General features: G+C 48.1%; 1 protein-coding gene across 4 annotated transcripts in view; it reads left to right on the forward strand.

Annotated features, from left to right (window-relative positions):
* Window positions 1-21,106, forward strand: part of mvb12a (multivesicular body subunit 12A) — a 61,509-nt gene that overhangs the window by 24,594 nt on the left and 15,809 nt on the right. For 3 of the 4 annotated variants that reach the window (XM_070867374.1, XM_070867376.1, XM_070867377.1), the window contains exons 2-6: window positions 2,599-2,694; window positions 7,190-7,288; window positions 8,109-8,205; window positions 11,720-11,849; window positions 20,670-20,792. In XM_070867374.1, coding sequence (XP_070723475.1) covers window positions 2,599-2,694; window positions 7,190-7,288; window positions 8,109-8,205; window positions 11,720-11,849; window positions 20,670-20,792 — 545 coding nt within the window. Of the gene's footprint in view, window positions 1-2,528; window positions 2,695-7,189; window positions 7,289-8,108; window positions 8,206-11,719; window positions 11,850-20,669; window positions 20,793-21,106 lie in introns of all 4 variants that reach the window. The other variant, XM_070867375.1, reaches the window with a different exon arrangement.

A 21,106-nucleotide genomic window follows, 5' to 3' on the forward strand; every position in this document is an offset into this window, starting at 1 on the left:
CTTTAAGTTCTGGACCATGGTCTCTGAATCAACTGTTTCATTCTCCATCCTAATGTAGAATTCCACACACCTCCTCGACGCTGCTCCCAACTCAGTGACGCACCTCCCGACCTCGCTGCCTTTTATAGGCCTCTCCAACTAACCTCCTCGATGCTGCTCCCGACTCAGTTGCTAGTTTACTCTCAAACTATCTTTTTTTTTAAGTCGTCCTTTGCTGGTTTCTAAAAATTTCCCAACCCTCTGGCCTTCCACTATTCTTTGCAACATTGTATGCCTTTGTTTTCAATTTGATACAATCCGTTTCTTCCTTAGTTAGCCACGGATGATCCATCCTTCTCGTAGTCTTTCTTTCTCACTGGAATAAATCTTTGCTGAGAGTTATGAAATATCTCCTTAAATGTTTGCCACTGATCATCTACCCTCTTACCCTTTAATATATTTTTCCAGTCCACTTTAGCCAACTCATGCTTTTATTTAAGTTCAGGACACTAGTTTGAGAGCTAGCCTTCTCACCCTCAAACTGAATTTCAAATTTAATCATGCTAGGATCACTCTTCCCAAGAGGATCCTTTACTATGAGATCATTAATGAATCCAGTCTCAATACACATTACCAGATCTAAAATAGTCTGCTCCCTGGTTGGTTCCACAATGTATTGTTCTAAGAACCATCGCGAATACACTCTCTATGAACTCTTCCTCAAGACTACCTTTTCCAATTTGATTTGTACAATCACCACTGATTATTGCAGTACCTTTCTTACAAGCCTCCATTATTTCTTGATTTATACTCTGTCCTACAGTGTAGCTACTGTTAGGAAGCCTATAGACTACTCCCAACAGTGACTTCTTTCCCTTATTATTTCTTATCTCCACCGAAATTGATTCTACATAAGAACATAAATAGGAGCAGAAGTAGGCCATTTGGCCTATTGAGCCTGCTCCGCCATTCAATAAGATCATGGCTGATCTTCTGAGCTATTATCATTTCTCATTACTGCACTGATCTCATCCTTTAATAACTGAGCTACCCCACCTCCTTTTCCTTTGTGCCTATCCTTCCGAAATGGCAAATATCCCTGAATATTCAGTTCCCAGCCTTGGTCACCTTGCAATCACGTCTCTGTAACGGCCAGCAGATCATTCCCATTCATTTCTATTTGTGCCGCCAACTCATCTATCTTGTTACGAATGCTGTGTGCATTCAGATAATGAGCTTTTAATTTTGTCATTTTACCATTTTTCCTAACTCTGACCCCACTGTCTGGTGCACTCATGTTTATATACTCTGTCCCTGCCTGTCCCACTCTGGTTATCATTATCCCTATCGCTACTCTGCACTATTACCGCCGCCTTTCTTTTTGACTACCCCCGCCCCCAAGACACACACACTTCTTTCTCTTCCCTCCCCTCCCCCCTCTCAAGATTCTCCCTTACTCCTCCCCCCCCCCCCCCCCCCCCCCGCCCCAGCTCTCTCTCCCTCTCCCCCCAGGCTCTCTCTCTCTCTCTCTCTCTCTCTCTTTTTCTCTCTCTCTCTCTGTCCCTCTCCTTTTTTCCACCTCCTCCCCCCCCCCCCCCCCCCGACTCCAGGTTCTTTCAATTCTTCCTCCCCCCACCAGGCTCTCTCTTCTCTTGTGCTGTTGGGTGGGGGGGGAGGCGGCAAAGTCGATATTTTTCCTAACTCTCGCTTCTGCGCATGTGTCAGGAGACACATGAGCAGAATGGAAACTTAGTACATATTTTAAATGGTGGGAGATTGCGAAATGATGGTGTTCAGAGGGACCTTCGGTGTCCTTGAAAAGAAAAAAGAAAGACTTGCATTTATATACCACCTTTCACGACCACCAGAGGTCTCAAAGCGCTTTAAAGCCAAATGAAGTACTTTTTGGAGTGTAGTCAATGTTGTATTGTGGGCAACGCGGCAGCCAATTTGCGCACAGCAAGCTCCCACGAATAGCAAAGTGATAATGACCAGATAATCTGTTTTTTCTTATGTTAATTGATGGATAAATATTGGCCAGGAAACTGGGGATAACTCCCCTGCTCTTCTTTGAAATAGTGCCGTGGGATCTTTTACGTCCACCGGAGAGGGCAGACGGGGCCTCGGTTTCATGCCTCATCTGAAAGACGGCACCTCCGACAGCGCAGTGCTCCCTCAGCAGTGCACTGGGAGTGTCAGCTTCGATATTTTGTGCTCCGAGTCTCATTCCATTCTGTTGCTTGCCCTCCCATATCCTTTCTCATCAGCACCATCATAAAAACAGATTATCTGGTCATTGACCTGATTACTTTATTTGAGGGACCTTTCTCTGTGCAAATTGTCCACATAACAAGAGTGACATCGTAAAGAGTTGTGGGATGTCCTGATGATGTGATAAATTGCTATATAAATGCAGGCTTGATTTTTTTTTAAAACCAAATAATTCTCTTTTTAAAGGAACTTTTGGACTCTGCTCCCAGTTTGTGACCGGGAATTCCAGAAAGTTTTTTTCCCGCCAACCTCCCTTTTAATTCCTTTGTTTTCATTAGATCTTAGCACAAGGACGGAGTTGATAAAGCGGTGGTTGGCGAATAAGATTTATCTTGTGTCCTGTTCCAGATGGCTGCACCTGACACCAGTGATCGAAACTGCTACCCTCTAACCGGGGTAGGATGGACCTCGAACCAGAACATCTGTCCGAAGGAGTATCAACTGGTATGTCTGCTTGGTTGATTATATTACAGTAACCCTTCTCATTTCCCCTGGCACCTTTAGGAAGGAGTGGATAGGAAAAGTCATCTGAGCATTTGTAAATTAAATGCCAATATGGGACAGGAATTCAAATTCGGAATCATCACTGGGATGTCCGTAAAGTGTAATAATGAAGATGTGAGGTTTTTATAGTGCGTCCACTTAAACTGTGGAAAAATACCCACTTCATGGGCCCAAGTTTCCACATGATATGCGCCTGATTTTTAGGAGCAACTGGTGGAGAACGGACTATCTTAGAAATCGCAATTCTCCACATTTTTTTTCTGCAGTTCTAGTCAGGATGAACAGTTCTACTTTGGAACAGAATATTTTCTTCAAAAGGGGGCGTGTCCGGCCACTGACACCTGATTTCAAAGTTTCCACAGTGAAAACGTACTCCAAACTAACTTAGAATGGAGCAAGTGAAGATTTTTGTAGAACTGAAAAAACCTTGTTTACACATTAAAAAAATCAGGCGCAGGTTACAAATTAGGCGTCCAGAACGAAGGGGGGGGGAAGGGAAGTCATTAAATTCTACAATAAATCCTTAGTTATACTTATACAAATATTATACAAATAAATCCAACCTGAATAAAAATTTATAAGCAAAGAAAAGATTAAATAAACCATCTTCCTACCTGTGTGAAAGTGCTTCAGCCAGGGAGAATGCTGCAGCAAGCCTGACAAACGTGGGGGGGGGGGAAGGAAGCCGTTCCAGACGGCCGGCGGGAGGGAGGGGACCGACCGAACTGGGGGGGGGGGGGGGGGGCCGTTCCAGACGGCGGGAGGGAGGGAGGGAACCGACCGAACGAACGCGGGGTGGGGGGAAGCCGTTCCAGACGGCGGGAGGGAAGGAGACAGAAGGCTGCAGGAAGCCTCAGAAATTGAGGAGCCATTTCCCGACGGCAAAAGGGGGAGATCGTCGTGAAACGGCTGCCTCAACTTTCTGAGGCTTCCTGCAGCCTGCTCAGTGCTGATGTGCTGATGGCACTGTGCTTTTATTAAAAAATGTTCAAAAACTAAACAGCTACAAAGAACTACAAAAATGGCCGAGTGGCAATGTTTCCTTCACACTGCGCGTGCGCGAACGCTCCAACGCGCACGCGCAGCGTTACCGAAAGGAAAAAAACTAATTTAAATAGTACCCGCCCCCTCCCACTTACAAAATCGGCGCGAGTGTAGGCTCTGCTCTGCCCCCCTGGGCGCCACGCCAAACAGATAAGAAGCTGCAGGGCGCTCCAGAATCGTGAGGTTTTTTTTAGGCACGAAAAACGGGCGCCCAGCTTGGAGGGGCGCCCGTTTTTTATCGTGTGGCAACTTGGGCCCAATGTTTCTCTCGGCTCGGACTTGGGCTGGGGTAAGGGACTTCGGCTGGAACTTAGTGGCTTTTGCTGGATTGTTTGAGATCGGTCCTCTATGGCTTCAGAAGTCAGAATGGAGGGCGGGGGTGCGCGGGAGGGGGAGTCGGAGGCCCGAGAGTGAGAGAGGCTGGGGGGGGGGGGGGGGGGGGGTGCTGGTGGAGGTAAAAGAGAATGAGTGATACTGGGTGGAGGGGAGGGGGAAGAGAGAGGCTGTGGGGGGGGTGGGGGAGATGGAGGCTGTGTGGGAGGGGGGGGGAAGAGGCTGTGTGGGGGCGGGGAAGAGAGAGGCTGTGGGGGGGGGGGGGAGGGAAAGAGAGAGGCTGTGGAGGGGGGGAAGAGAGAGGCTGTGGAGGGGGGGAAGAGAGAGGCTGTGGGGGGGGGGGGAAGAGAGAGGCTGTGGGGGGGGGAAGGAGGGGTGGGGGGGGAAGGAGGGGTGGGAGGGGGAGGGGGGGTGGGTAGAGAGAAGCTGTGGGGGAGGGGAGAAGAGAGAGAGAGCGCTGGGAGGGGGGAGAAGAGAGAGAGAGAGAGCGCTGTGGGCGGAATAGAGAGAAGATGTGGGGGGGGGAAGAGAGAAGGTGTGGGGGGGGGGAAGAGAGAAGGTGTGGGGGGGGGGAAGAGAGAAGATGTGGGGGGGGGAAGAGAGAAGGTGTGGGGGGGGGGAAGAGAGAAGGTGTGGGGGAGGAAAGAGAAGGGGTGGGGGGGGAAAGAGAGAAGGGGTGGGAGGGGGAAAGAGAGAAGGGGTGGGGGCAGAAGAGAGAAGGTTGGGGGGGGAGAGAGAGAGACTGTGGGGAGGGGGTGGGGGGGGGGAGCGAGAGAGGCTGTGGGGAGGTGGGGGGGGGAGCGAGAGAGGCTGTGGGGAGGGGGTGGGGGGGAGAGAGAGAGGCTGTGGGGAGGGGGTGGGGGGGAGAGAGGGGGTGGGGGAGAGAGAGAGGCTGTGGGGAGGGGGTGGGGGGAGAGAGAGAGAGGCTGTGGGGAGGGGGTGGGGGGAGAGAGAGAGAGGCTGTGGGGAGGGGGTGGGGGGAGAGAGAGAGGCGCTGTGGGGAGGGGGTGGGGGGAGAGAGGGGGTGGGGGGAGAGAGAGAGGCTGTGGGGAGGGGGTGGGGGGAGAGAGAGAGAGGCTGTGGGGAGGGGGTGGGGGGAGAGAGAGAGAGGCTGTGGGGAGGGAGTGGGGGGGGAGAGAGAGAGGCTGTGGGGAGGGGGTGGGGGGAGAGAGAGAGGCTGTGGGGAGGGGGTGGGGGAGAGAGAGAGAGGCTGTGGGGAGGGGGTGGGGGAGAGAGAGGCTGTGGGGAGGGGGTTTGGGAGAGAGAGGCTGTGGGGAGGGGGGGAAGAGAGAGAGAGGCTGTGGGGGGGGGAAGAGAGAGAGAGAGAGGCTGTGGGGGCGGGGGGGGAGAGAGAGGGAGAGAGAGGCTGTTGGGGGGGGGGAAGAGAGAGAGAGGGGCTGTGGGGGGGGGAGAGAGAGAGGGGCTGTGGGGGGGGGGGAGAGAGAGAGAGGGGCTGTGGGGGGGGGAGAGAGAGAGAGAGAGAGAGAGAGAGAGGGGCTGTGGGGGGGGAGAGAGAGAGAGGGGCTGTGGGGGGGGGAGAGAGAGAGAGGCTGTGGGGGGGGGGGGGGGAGAGAGAGAGAGAGAGAGAGAGAGAGAGATGCTGTGGGGGGGGTGGGGGAGAGAGAGCGGCTGTGGGGGGGGGAAGAGAGGCTGTGGGGGGGGGAGAGAGAGAGGCTGTGGGGGGGGAGAGAGGCTGTGGGCGGGAGGGGGTGGGGGGGAGAGGAGAGAGAGGCTGTTTGGGGGTGGGGGAAGAGAGAGAGAGGCTTTCGGGGGGGAGCTTCGGAGGGGAGAGAGGGAACTTAGGAAAGACGGATCACGTTCTTCCAACCCTCGACAAGGAACATCTTTGGAGTGGATGATATCCAGAAGTCACGAGACTGTCATTATTCACTTCATGCCCAATAAACCTGTTAACAATCCATACACAATGCCCATCTATTGGGGGGGTTGGGGGGTGATGCACGCACTGGGGTAAGGCACTTTGGCTAGGGGAGCATACACTTGGGCTGGACTCAGAGCAAGTTATTATTTAAATGGAGAAAAATTGCAAAGTGCTGCATGAAACACAGAAGATTGGTATGCAGAATCAGGAAGGCCAATGGAATCTTGGCCTTTATTGCAAAGGGGATGGAGTATAAAAGCAGGGAAGTTTTGCTACAGCTATGAGGCCACAGCTGGAATACTGCGTGCAGCTTTGGTTTCCATATTTAAGACATTATGTACTTGATTTGGAGGCAGTTCAGAGAAGATTCACTCGGTTGATTCTGGAAATGAGGGTGTTGACTTATGAGGTTGGGCCTCTACTCATTGGAATTCAGAAGAATGAGAGGTGATCTTATCAAAACGTATAAGATTATGAGGGGGCTTGACAAGGTAGATGCAGAGAGGATGTTTCCATTGATGGGGGAGACTAGAACTAGAGGGCACGATTTTAGAATAAGGGGCCACCCATTTAAAACTGAGATGAGGAGGAATTTCTTCTCTGAGGGTTGCAAATCTGTGGAATTCGCTGCCCCAGAGAGCTGTGGAAGCTGGGACATTGAATAACTTTAAAATAGGGGTAGAAAGGTTCTTAACTGACGAAGGAATAAGGGGTTTATGGGGAGTGGGCAGGGAAGTGGACCTGAGTCCATGATCGGATCAGCCATGATCGTATTAAGTGGTGGAGCAGGCTCGAGGGGCCGTATGGCCTCCTGCTCCTATTATGTTCTTATATTCGAGCTGTGGGACCATACCACAGTGTGAATCACTGCTTTAAGGCAGGGAGAAGGAGTAAACTGAGCAAAATTCAAGGGGGAGGAAGACAAGGCAATAAAACTTTACATATACGTAAACTGGTTTGTTTCCTATTCTTTAAATTCAAGCATTTTGGTCATGAAATCGCCATTGCTGATTGTATATTACATTGTGTGAGCTGAACGGTGCAATTTCAAGTACAGGCTATATCCAGCGACATTGTTCCTTGTGATTTCCTTTCTTATCACTTGCTCCGAATTATGAGAACTGTTGGACATTGAACTACCTCTTCCTTATCTGTATGTATTCTTTGTAATTCTAGATCACTGCAACTGCAGATGGGTCCTCCGCTAACTTTGCAAAGGGCTTTAGCCAGAAATCTGGCTGTTACCTGTGTGTCAGCTCCTTGCTGAATAAAGAGGTAGGTTTATAAACAATCCTACAGCAGCCCCTGCCCCACTCCCCAAACCCTATACAGTTGCGATGACCCAAATCAGGAACTCCAAAAACTGGACATTTTCTGCATAGCTGAAGGAGTTGTCTGGAATCCGCCAGATTTCAGACAAGAAAATTCAGTCTGAAATCCGGAATCCTCCACCGAATCCGTGCCAGATTTTGGATTTTGCCGGATTTTGGACATCACCACTCAAAACCCGGCACGCATTTTCCCAAGGATTCTGGATTTCGGACGTTGCACCTGAATTACAAAAGTTGAGACACTTTGTTGTGGCAACAGTGACGGTAAAAGAACAGGGAATTATAAAATCTGTAGTATTGAGTCACATTGACTGAACAATTTCTGCTTTGATCCATGGGCTGAGTTAACCAATCTCCAGTTTCCTGATCTCTGTTCAGTGATCCTTGCTAGAAAGTATATTTCTGTGTCTGTCGGATTCCAGACAGCTGGATATCCTGCTGGTCATGTGCAAGGAATGGTCACCGAGGGGTGGCAGGCGGGTTAGTTGGTGGGGTGGGAGGTAATTGGAAGATTGGCATAAAGCCAGCCCCTTCAGGGGAGAAAATGTGGAGGAAAAATCACAATAAAATGGTGCCAGTGGAAGCCTCAAAACTGTACCTGAATATAATGAGATAAACGCTGTCAATCCCGTGGGATATGATAGAGACATCTGTAACTCATGGTTAAGGTGCCCAGGATGTCAATAATTCATCAGATTTCGAAATGCCATCTGGTCTTTGAGAGGAAATGGTGATTTAATGCTGATGCTGTGCTCTGTTTGCAGAATCCTCAGGGAGACATTGTGGCAGATATGCAATTGCTTCCGGATAAATGCCCACTGCCATCAGGTTTTGCTTTCGTTGCTGAATTCCTGGATTCAAGTGAGTATTTCTGATTCGTCATCAGGTTTTTGAATGTGGGGCCATCATGGATTTCAGTGCCTCTGTTGATCTAAAGTATAGGGATTTATTGGTTACATTCGCTGGTTAATAAGGCCAACATCCCCAGCACTGAAGCACTGACCACACTTGATCAGCTCCACTGGGCAGGCCAGATAGTTTGCAGGCCAGATAGTTTGCAGGCCAGACACGAGACTCGCAAAGCAAGCACTCTAGTCTTCACGGCAAACGAGCCAAAGGTGGGCAGCGGAAACATTACAAGGACACCCTCAAAGTCTCCCTGATAAAGTGCAATATCCCCACTGACACCTGGGAGTCCCTGGCCAGAGACCGCCCCAAGTGGAGGAAATGCATCCGGAAGGGCGCTGAGCACCTCGAGTCTCATCGCCGAGAGCATGCAGAAATCAAGCGCAGGCTGCGGAAAGAGCGTGCGGCAAACCAGTCCCACCCTCCCCTTCCCTCTGGCTATCTGTCCCACCTGTGGTTCTCGTATTGGATGGTACAGCCACCTAAGAACTCATGTTAAGAGTGGAAGGAAGTTTTCCTCGATTTCGAGGGACTGCCAGGACCTGAATCATGCAAAATCATCAGAAGGCCGGGGCCATTAGAGGGAGCAGCATGCGGCGGCATACCACTTCAGGGAGCAGCGCATGCTGCTGCAGGAGGGCGACAGCTGACTGCAGTGCGGGCCAGTACAGCAGGAGGGGCGAAGGAGCGGCAAGAGTTCGGAGAGGGATGTGACCGGGGCCCAGAAGAGACAAGGGCCCAGGGGCAGCATGGGCCAGCCCACACTGCGATATGTGTGCGCACTAGGTCTGTGCAGCAGAGCTGGTCTCCAGTCGTCTTGGTTAATCCTTGCCACTGAACCAAGACCTAGCTCTGTCAAGCCCGTGTGGTGGCTGGTGTGCAGCGGTCACCACACGTTAATAAAATCTTCCACCCTTCAAGACGTAGTTCGGGATCCAGAATATTAGGTCCTTCATTGAAACACCTGCGAACTCATCCCTTTTCGACATGGAAGCAAGTCATCCTCGTTTCGAGGGACTGCCTATGATGATGATGATGATTCAAACACAGCACATATTAAATCTGTCGTTGTGCACACTTCTCTGGTACCTGGGAGATCAGAGCTATTGGCCCAGAAATGGCGGTTGGAGATTTCCTGCGGGCGGACGCCTCCAACCGAAATTTTTGTTACGAAAGTACCTGGCGGTCCCGGAGGAGCGTAAACTTGAATCCGAGGGCTCCATTCGCAGACCGGCATAGGGGTCCATGTATTCCAGGAGCGTATGTGCACCCTGGGATCATGTGGGCCTGAACCAACCAATTAAAATGGAGGACCCCCATTCATAGCAATGGTGAGTCCCGTTTGTGCGGATATCGCCATTTTAAATAAATAAGAAAAATACTTTATGAATTGAAATTGAATTTAATTAGACAATTTTGTTTTTGAATTTTTAAAACTTTTAATAGGGGTAAAAATAAACAGGGTTTTTAATATGAAAATTATTGATAACATTTTATTTATCTTTTAAACTCATACGCTGGTAAAAGCAGACCTCACGCCTGCTTTTGCCAGGCGTAAGAGTTTGGAGGACATTTGGCATTTGTGAGGCCTCTTCAGGTACATGCGCACATCGTGTGCACCCGGAGAGGCTGCAATTTCAGGGCCAATAAAAACATGAACATCTCATGAAGTTCTTTCCACATTCCAGTTCTCCTTGCCTACTCTGATCCTTGGTTCTGTGTAAACTATAAAGCACTCCATAAACTTGAGCACATTCAAAACTCTACTGCCCGTATCCCAACTCGCACCGAGTCCCGTTCACCCATCACCCCTGTGTCGCTGACCTACATCGGCTCACGGTTCAGCAACCCCTCGATTTTAAAATTCTCACCTCTCCGTGACCTGGCCCATCACTATCTCTGTAACCTCCTCCAGCCGTACAACCCTCGAACTCTGCCTTCGTCCAATTCTGGCCTCTTGTTCATCGCCAACTTCCTTCGCCTTCAGCCGTCTAGCCTCCGAGCTCTGGAATTCTCTCTCCACCTCTATCCTTTTTTAAGACACTTAGAAACATAGAAAACATAGAAAATAGGTGCAGGAGTAGGCCATTCGGCCCTTCGAGCCTGCACCACCATTCAATAAGATCATGGCTGATCATTGTTCAAACCTAGCTCTTTGACCAAGCTATTTGTCACCTGTCCTAATGTCTCCTTTGGCTTAGTGTCAAATGTTGTCGTCTTGCGCTCCTGCGAAGTGCCTTGGGATGTTTTACTATGTTATATAAATGCAAGTTGTTCTATTGCGAATGTACCGTATCCTGTAACTTACCATGTACAGTGGTGAAGGTGATCCACAAGTGTGGGCTTGTCTAAGTTTTCTGTCTCTGGATCGCTCCGACAAATACCTTAGTGCCTTGACCCCATATATCTCATGTACCTTGGTTCTATGACCCCATATATCTCGTGCACCTTGGTTCCATTACCCCATATAATCTCGTGAACCTTGGTTCCATGACCCCATATATCTCATGTACCTTGGTTCCATGACCCCATACATCTCGTGTCCTTGGTTCCATGACCACATATATCTCGTGCACCTTGGTAACTTAACCCCATATATTTCGAGCTGCAGATGCTAAATAATCAAAGTGTCTGATTTATGAGGCAAGTGGGATAAAATATAACTGTTTCCAAATCTCCAGGAACATGAGCTTTAAATGGGATGAGGAGGAATAATAAATGTAAATGGACCTCTGCTGTCTGGGTTTTGTGAGCTGGATTGTCGCCGTTCAAGGCCTGTGTGTGGTCCTTGACTTGGACACTGTTGCTCTATATTCTCAGCTTAATGCGTTAAGTATATAAAATTAGCCAAACGTATCTGTCTCGAACTTAATGACTGAATACAATATAATGGTGAGGTCAGGTTTTATCTCCTGTTGTATTTTGTGTAAACCAGTAAGTTGCATTTTCCACCAAATAATTCAGTTCCCTCGTTTACAAAGCAGGCATCAATAAAGCAACTGGCTCACATCTAACAAAGTGCGGGCGACCTGGACGGATTCCTGTAGATCTGGCTCTCCGTTGGGCTCTAACCACCACTCCCCCCTCACCCCATGCCAATTTGCAAGCTGTGTAACAATTATGAGAAAGTTGGGTCTCAAACCAGTGACATTATTTTAAATAAAGGCGATTACAAAGGTATGAAGGCAGAGTTGGCTAAAGTGGACTGGGAAAATAGATCAAAGTGTAACATTTAAGAAGATATTTCATAACTCTCAACAAAAATATATTCCAGTGAGAAGGAAAGACTTTGAGAAAGGAGAACCGTCCATGGTGAGGGAGTGAAGGGTTATGGGGAGCGGGCTGGGAAGTGGAGCTGAACCCAAGATCGGATCAGCCATGGTCTTGTTAAATGCCGGAGTAGGCTCGAGAGGCCAAATGGCCTACTCCTGCTCCTATTTCTTATGTTCTTATTCCTCTCTTTCCCCAGAGGTCACCGTGTCTAAAAAGAAACGACTGTGTATTAAGAGGGTCCCATTCAATGAGGCGGACTCTGCTGTTTTTGATGTTACACTGACCGGGAAAAGCAAGCAGATTGTGCCTTCGTACACGTGTATAGGGTAAGTAATGCCCGCCATTCTTACTGATACCACACTGCCATGTTACAAGCAGAAGAAGATGTTAACACGTTTGAAGTACATATTACAGTTTGGTCTCTTTATTTAAGGAGGGATATACTTGCATTGAAGGAGGTTCAGAGAAGACTCACTGGGCTGAAGGGGTTGTCTTATGAATAATAATATCTAACATTTATATAGCGCCTTTAACGTAGTAAAACGTCCCAAGGCGCGTCAGTCTTACAACATGTTAGATATTGACAAGGGAGGGAAAGAGAAAAAGCAGGAGAAGGAAGCGTAAAAGAGGTAAAAGGCTCGGGTCTGAAGCGGCAACAAAAATGTGCACGCAGATAGACACTGGTGGGAAAAAAAAAGAAATTCAAATTACATTGTAAATAATACAATAAGTATACAATAGTAAAATCAGTATAATACAGACTAGAAAATCAGCAATTGAAGCAAATTAAATAGGTTTTTAGCTTTCTTTAAGATTCATTCCCTGTCTATTGATTCAATTAATATGGAAAAAACAATCACCATCCTCCACCCTTGTGATGTCATAATCTCATTACTTTTTATTTCTCATTTTTTCTCCTTGAGAGGTCCGTTGAGACTCCAGGCTCGAGCTGCCTCCGTTGTCATGGAGCATCTTTGTTTCAAAACTCCCTCCAGCTGCTCCAGGTTGAAGAAAAGTTGAGCACTTTGGGCCTATACTCATTGGAGTTTAGAAGAATGAGAGGTGATCTTACTGAAACGTGTAGGATTCTAAGGGTGCTTGACAGGGTAGATGCAGAGGGGATGTTTTCCCTCGTAGGGGAATCTAGAACTACGGGGCATAGTTTCAGAATAAGGGGTCGCCCATTTAAAACTGAGATGTGGACGAATTTCTTCTCTGAGGGTCGTGAATCTTTGGAATTCTCTACTCCAGAGAGCTGTGGAGGCTGGGCAGTTGAATATATTTAAGGTGGAGATAGACAGATTTTTGAACGATAAGGGAATCGAGGGTTATGGGGAGCGGGTAATAAGTGGAGTTGAGGCCAAGATCAGATCAGCCGTGATCTTATTGAATGGCGGAGCAGGCTCAAGGGGCCAAATACCACCTCCTGCTCCTATTTCTTATGTTCTTATTCACGGAGTGTGTAGGACACAGGTTTGTGCCTACTGTTTATTGCCTTTAGATTGAACAGCACATCAGAAAGTGTACAGAAGCTGCTGTTTCGCCTCACATTTACAGCACCAACATGACAACCCACCCCACAAGTGTTCAAGATAATTTCAAATACACCTTTCACCCCCACCCTTCAAGAAACCTTGGAGATGAAAAGGCGGGGTGGGTGGGTGGGGGGAATAACTGGTGCTGCGCTAGCAGAATCTCGGGTAACCATGCCCGTTCCTCAAATAGTTGTGATTAGCTTTAATTAACTATACACTGGTATCGCTCTCTTTCAAAGTAAGTAGAGAACAGAAGAACTTACTGTGTACTGTGCAGCTGAGCGATTCTTCCTGTAAAAATGGAGCTTTTGTGAATTCATTCAGATGCCAATGTTTCCAGTTCCCTGACTACATTGTCCTTGATTTGCAATTTAAACAAATATCATCAGTTTACTACCGAACTTAGATAAAGGATTTGATTGTTCACTACTGATTGTTGACTATAAATTGTCACCATGACTGGTCTAATTTGCATAAAGAGGTTTAAAAGGGCTCCAGATAGAGACCTTTATCATTCGATGCACTTTTACCAGGGGTGTATAAATTATAATGTACATGTCTGTCTACTTATTGTATATCTGTATTTGTCGTGTGTCTGCATATTTACCCTGTGCATCTGTTTCGATTTCTCATGCATGTCTTGTCTGTGTGTTTAGCATGTGCTTATTTAGCGTATGCGTGTTTATTGTGCATATGTGCGTATTTAGTCTGTGTGTGTTTACCCTGTTACATAAGAACATAAATAGGAGCAGGAGTAGACCATTCGATCCTGCACCGCCATTCAACAAGATCATGGCTGATCTGGCCGTGGACTCAGCTCCACTTACCCGCCCGCTCCCCGTAACCCTTAATTCCCTTATTGGTTAAAAATCTATCTATCTATGATTTGAATACATTCAATGAGCTAGCCTCAACTGCTTCCTTGGGCAGAGAATTCCACAGATTAACAACCCTCTGAGAGAAGAAATTTCTCCTCATTTTTGTTTTAAATGGGTGGCCCCTTATTCTAAGATCATGCCCTCTAGTTCTAGTCTCCCCCATTAGTGGAAACATCCTCTCTGCATCCACCTTGTCAAGCCCCCTTATAATCTTATACGTTTTGATGAGATCACCTCTCATTCTTCTGAATTCTAGTGAGTAGAGGCCCAACCTACTCAACCTTTCCTCATAAGTCAACCCCCTCATCCCCGGAATCAACCTAGTGAACCTACTCTGAACTGCCTCCAAAGCAAGTATATCCTTTCGTAAATATGGAAACCAAAACTGCACACAGTATTCCAGGTGTGGCCTCACCAATACCTTATATAGCAAGACTTTCCTGCTTTTATACTCCATCCCCTTTGCAATAAACGCCAAGATACCATTGGCCTTCCTGATCATTTGCTGTACCTGCATACTATCCTTTTGTATTTCATGCACAAGTATCCCCAGTTCCCACTTTGCAGTCTTTCTCCATTTAAATAATAACTTGCTCTTGATTTTTTTTTTCTGCCAAAGTGCTTGACCTCACACTTTCCAACATTATACTCCATCTGCCAAATTTTTGCCCACTCACTTAGCCTGTCTTTGTCCTTTTGCAGATTTTTTGTGTCCTCCTCACACATTGCTTTTCCTCCCACCTTTGTGTCATCAGCAAACTTGGCTACGTTACACAGTCCCTTCTTCCAAGTCGTTTATATAAATTGTAAATAGTTGGGGTCCCAGCACTGATCCCTGCAGCACCCCACTAGTTACTGGTTGCAAACCAGAGAATGAACCATTTATCTCGACTCTCTTGTTTTCTGTTAGTTAGCCAATCCTCTATCCATGCTAATATATTATCACCAACCCCGTGAGCTTTTATCTTGTGCTGTAACCTTTTATGTGGCACCTTGTCAAATGCCTTCTGGAAGTCCAAATACACTACATCCACTGGTTCCCCTTTATCCACCCTGTTAGTTACATTCTCAAAGAACTTCAGCAAATTTGTCAAACATGACTTCCCCATCATAAATCCATGCTGACTCTGCCTGACCAAATTTTGCTTTTCCAAATGTCCTGCTACTGCTTCTTCAGTAATGGACTCCCAACATTTTTCCAACCACAGATGTTAGACTAACTAGTCTATAGTTTCCTGCTTTTTGTCTGTCTCCTTTTTGGAATAGGAGCGTTACATTTGCAGTTTTCCAATCTGCTGGGATCTCTCCAGAATCCAGGGAATTTTGGTAAATTAAAACCAATGCATCATCCATAATCCCTGCCGCTACTTCTCTTAAGTTCCTATGGATTGAAGGGTAGCTAATGTAATACCACTTTTTAAAAAAGGAGGGAGAGAGAAAACGGGTAATTACAGACCGGTTAGTCTGACATCAGTAGTGGGGAAAATGTTGGAATCAATTATTAAAGATGAAATAGCAGCGCATTTGGAAAGCAGTGACAGGATCGGTCCAAGTCAGCATGGATTTATGAAAGGGAAATCATGCTTGACAAATCTTTTGGAATTTTTTGAGGATGTAACTAGTAGAGTGGACAAGGGAGACCCATTGGATGTGGTGTATTTGAACTTTCAAAAGGCTTTTGACAAGGTCCAGCACAAGAGATTGGTGTGCAAAATTAAAAGCACATGGTATTGGGGGTAATGTACTGACGTGGATAGAGAACTGGCTGGCAGACAGGAAGCAGACAGTCGGGATTAACGGGTCCTTTTCAGAATGGCAAGCAGTGACTAGTGGGGTGCCTCAGTGCTGGAATCCCAGCTATTTACAATATACATCAATGATTTGGATGAAGGAATTAAGTGTAATATCTCCAAGTTTGTAGATGACACTAAGCTATATTACCTGAATGGCGGCAGATTAGGAAAAGGGGAGGTACAACGAGACCTGGGTGTCATGGTACATCAGTCATTGAAAGTTGGCATGCAGGTACAGCAGGCGGTGAAGAAGGCAAATGGTATGTTGACCTTCATAGCTAGGGGATTGGAGTATAGGAGCAGTTGTACAGGGCTTTGATGAGGCCTCACCTGGAATATTGTGTTCAGTTTTAGTCTCCTAATCTGAGGAAGGACGTTCTTGCTATTGAGGGAGTGCAGCGAAGGTTTACCAGACTGATTTCCGGGATGGCAGGACTGACATATGAGGAGAGACTGGATCGACTGCGCCTGTATTCACTGGAGTTTAGAAGGATGAGAGGGGATCTCATAGAAACATATAAAATTCTGAATGGACTGGACAGATTAGTTGCAGGAAGAATGTCCCCGATGTTGGGGAAGTCCAGAATCGGGGGACACTGTCTAAGGATAAGGGGTAAGCCATTTAGGACTGAGGTGAGAAGAAACTTCTTCACAGAGTTGTTAACCTGTGGAATTCCCTACCGCAGAGAGTTGTTGATGCCAGTTCATTGGATATATTCAAGAGGGAGTTAGATATGACCCTTACGGTTAAAGGGATCAAAGGGGTATGGAGAGAAAGCAGGAAAGGGGTACTGAGGTGAATGATCAGCCATGACCTTATTGAATGGTGGTTCAGGCTCGAAAGGCCAAATGGCCTACTCCTGCACCTATTTTCTATGTTTAAAATCCTAGGATGCAAGCCATCAGGTCCAGGGGAATTATCTGCCTTTGTCCCATTATCTTTGAGTACCACCTCCTTAGTGATTGTGATTGGGGGGCAGCCTGAGAGTGCGTGAGCGTAAGAGGGGAGTGGCCCCAGAGCGCGAGAGTGTAAAGGGGCCGGCCCTAGAGCGCGAGTGCATAAGGGGGGGGGGGCAGGGGCGGCCCTCAAGTGCGAGCGTAAAGTGGGGGGGGGGGCGCAAGAAAGGGGGACGGCGTGAGAGCGCAAGCGAGGGGGGGGGTGTGGGCGCAAGAAAGGGGGACGGCGCGAGAGCACGAGGGGGGGGTGTGGGTGATGCGCGAGCGAGGTGGGGGGGGTGGGTGCGCGAGCGAAGAAAGGTGGGGGTGGGGTTAGGCGACGAGCGGGGGGGGGGGGAGACGCGCAAGCGAGGTGGGGGGGGTGGGTGCGCGAGCGAAGAAAGGTGGGGGTGGGCGACGAGCGAGGAGGGGGTGGGCGACGAGCGAGCGGGGGGAGGTGGGGAGGGGGCGGACGAGCGAGGGGTTGGGGGGGGGGGTTACGACGTGCGAGCGTGGGGGGAAGGGGGTGACATGAGAGGTGGTGCAAGATGCCCCATTCCCCAGCCCAAGTTCCTGCCTTTTCTCCTGTCTCGAGATGTCCTTGCTAGGCAATTAGCTTCCACTCCTGATTGCTGCTCTTGACTCGTAGTAGTGCTATTACTGCAGCCACAATCTGCGCTGCCTTCGTCTCCAAGTGTGCTGAGATGCAGGTGATGAGGTGCTGTAGCAGTGAGTGTTCCTATTCAGTTGCTGGTCACCGTTCTCTAACTGTGCCAAGAGAAATTCGATCACGTCTGGATAAGCTGGGGCCACGGAACGGCAAATGATTTGTCTGCTTCTTCACCGCAAGATCATTACCAGACTTCAGTGAAACGCCAATCTGCTGGTGGAGATCGATGATGGCTATTTCTGATTTTAGTTCAGGACGCTTTAGCTCTGTCGTACCATCATTGCAGAAATGCTCAGTTTGGGCCACTTTGCTGTCTTTTATCCACCACTGGGTTTTCATTGTGATGTCAGGCTAGAGTCCTCCTCAACCGTCTTCTTCCCATGGCCGAGGAGCTCCTCCCGGAGTCACAGTGTGGATTTCGTCCCCTACAGGGCACAACGGACATGATTTTGCAGCGCAACAGCTGCAGGAAAAATGCAGGGAACAGCGCCAGCCTTCTACATGGCCTTCGACCTTACAAAGGCCATTGACACTGTCAACCACGAGGGTCTATGGAGCGTCCTCCTCCGTTTCGGATGCCCCCAAATGTTCGTCACCACCCTCCGCCTGCTCCACGACAATATGCGGGCCGTGATCCTTATCAAATGATCCATCACAGACCTAATCCATGTCCGGACCGGGGTCAAACATGCCTGCGTCATTGCTCTAATCCTCTTTCTCAGCCATGCGCCACATCACAGTCAGCAAGCTCCCCGCTGGAGTGGAAGTAAACTACAGAACCTGTGGGAACCTGTTCAACCTGCGGCCTCTCCAGGCCAGATCCAAGACCATCCCAACCTCTGTCGTTGAGCTACAGTACGCGAACGACGCCTGTGTTTGCGCACATACAGAGGCTGCACTCCAGGACATAGTCGACGTATTTCCTGAGGCGTACAAAAGCATAGGCCTTACGCTAAACATCCGTAAGACAAAGGTCCTCCACCAGCCTGTCCTCACCGCACAGCACTGCCTCCCAGTCATCAAGATCCACTGCGCGGCCCTGGACACCTTGGACCACTTCCCATATCTCGGGACCTCCTTTCAACAACAGCAGGCATCGACGACGAGATCCAACACCGCCTCCAGTGTGCCAGTGCAGCCTTCGGCCACCTGAGGAAAAGAATGTTTGAAGACCTCAAAACTGCCACCAAGCACTTGATCTACAGGACTGTAGTAATACCTGCCCTCCTGTATGGCTCAGAGACATGGGCCTTGTACAGTAGACACCAAGTTGCTGAAGAAATATCACCAACGATGTCTCCGCAAGATCCTACAAATCCCCTGGGAGGACAGGCGCACCAACATCAGCGTCTTCATTCAGGCTAACATCCCCAGCATTGAAGCACTCGCCACACTCGATCAGCTCCGTTGGGCAGGCCACACAGTCCGCATGCCAGACACGAGACTCCCAAAGCAAGTGCTCTACTCTGAGCTCCCTCACGGCAAACGAGCCAAAGGTGGGCAGCGGAAACGCTACAAGGACACCCTCAAAATCTCCCTGATAAAGTGCGACATCCCCGCTGACACCTGGGAATCCCTGGCCCAAGTCCGCCTTAAGTGGAGGAAGTGCATCCGAGAGTGCGCTGAGCACCTTGAGTCTCAACGCTGAGAGCATGCAGAAATCAAGCGCAGACAGCGGAAAAAGCATGCGGCAAACGAGTCCCTAGCTAGCTAGCTCGTTGTGGCCATTTAAGGTGGGTGTTGGGGGTTAAGGCCCAGACCTGAGATACAGACCATACAATGCAACGTTCACAACCCCTAGCAGCCATATTGAATTGACTAGCTGTTTTTTTCCTAATAAAGAACCCACCGACTCAAAGTATTTGTGACAAAAGATGAGAGTGTGGGACAGACATTTCTAGCAGAATTGCTCCCAAATTGTTCATGTCAGGGATTGAATCTGCTTAATCATAGAATCATAGAAATGTAAGGCTTTCAGCCCATCGTATCCGACAAAGTGCGATCCAGCCTAATCCCAGTCTCCAGCTCTTGGTCCATAGCCTTGTAGGTTACGTCACTTCATGTGCATATCCAAGTAATTTTTAAAAGTGGTGAGGGTTTCTGCATCTACCACCCTTTCAGGCAGTGAGTTCCAGAGTGCCTGGGTGAAACCGCCCAGGCAGTCTGGGTGAAACGTTTCCCCTCAAATCCCCTCTAAACCTCCTACCTTATTTTAAATCTATGCCCTCTGGTTGTTGACCCCTCTTCTAAGGGAAATAGGTCCCTCCTATCCACTCTAACTAGGCCCCTCAAAATGTTATACATCTCAATAAGGTCTCCCATCAGCCTCCTTTGTTCCAAAGAAAATAACCCAGCCTATCCAATCTTTCCTCATACCTAAAATTCTCCAGTCGAGGCAACATCCTTGTAAATCTCCTCTGTACCCTTTCTAGTGCAATCACATCTTTCCTGTAATGTAGTGACCAGAACTGCACACAGTACTTCAGCTGTGGCCTATACAGTTCAAGCATAACCTCCCTGCTCTTGTATTCTATGCCTCGGCTAATAAAAGCAAGTATTCTGTATACCTTCTTAACCACCTTGTGTACCTGGCCTGCTACCTTCAGAGATCTGATGAAATGCACTTTGTTCCTCTACACTTCTCATTGTCCTACCATTTAATGTGTATTCCCTTGCCTTGTTAACCCTCTCCAAATGCATTACCTCACATTTCTCCAGATTGAATTCCATTTGTTCTGCCCACCTGACCAGTTCATTGATATCTTCCTGCAGTCTACAGCTTTCCTCTTCATTATCAACCACACAGCCAATTTTTGTATCGTCTTCAAACGTCCCCCTACATTCAAGTCTAAGTCATTGATATACACCACAAAAAGCAAGGGACCCAACACTGAGCTCTGCGGAACTCCACTGGAAACCGCCTTCCAGTCAAAAAAACATCCATCGACCATTACCCTTTGTTTCCTGCCACTGAGCCAATTTTGGATCCAATTTGCCACTTTGCCCTGGATCCCATGGGCTTTTACTTTCATGCCATGTGCGACCTTGCTAAAATCCACATACACTGCATCAAACGCACTGCCCTCATTGACCCTCCTTGCTACCTTCGCAAAAAATTCAATCAAGTTAGTCAGACACGACCTTCCCTTAACAAATCCATGCTGACTGTCCATTATTAATCCGTGTCTTTCTAAATGAAGATTTATCCTGTCCCTCAGAATTTTTTCCAATAACTTTCCCACCACTGAGGTTAGGCTGACTGGCCTATAATTACTCAGTCTATCCCTTTCTCCCGTGTATGTGTATTCATTAGCTACTGTGTTTTTTGTTGCAGGGAGCTGAGTGGTTTTGTCATCTGGTGTAAAAGGGAGAGAGTGGAAAAGCCGAAACCACTGCCTAAGCCGAGAAGCATTGGTGTTGATATGAGAGGCCTGTCACTGGAGAACCAGAGCTCAAGGTACTTGTCTCCAGGGTAAATGTGTCTTGGAGAACCCTGGCTAGTTTTGGCTTTGAATTTTGATGCAGATGGGCAGGAGATAAACACTTTTATGTTCTGATCTCTGATACTGCTAGATCCTTTTGCAAAACCCCTTCTGTTTTATATAATAATTAAATTCAGCTTTTTGAATATATTAAAAGCTTTTAAACTTAGGCAGCAGAAAGATCCATTTCAGACCCAGAACTGCAGTTTTGCGCAGGACAAAGAAACATAGAAAATAGGTGCAGGAGTAGGCCACTCGGCCCTTCGAGCCTGCACCACCATTCAATAAG

The sequence above is a fragment of the Pristiophorus japonicus genome, chromosome 24 (genome assembly GCF_044704955.1).
Source record: "Pristiophorus japonicus isolate sPriJap1 chromosome 24, sPriJap1.hap1, whole genome shotgun sequence".
Lineage (NCBI taxonomy): Eukaryota > Metazoa > Chordata > Chondrichthyes > Pristiophoridae > Pristiophorus > Pristiophorus japonicus.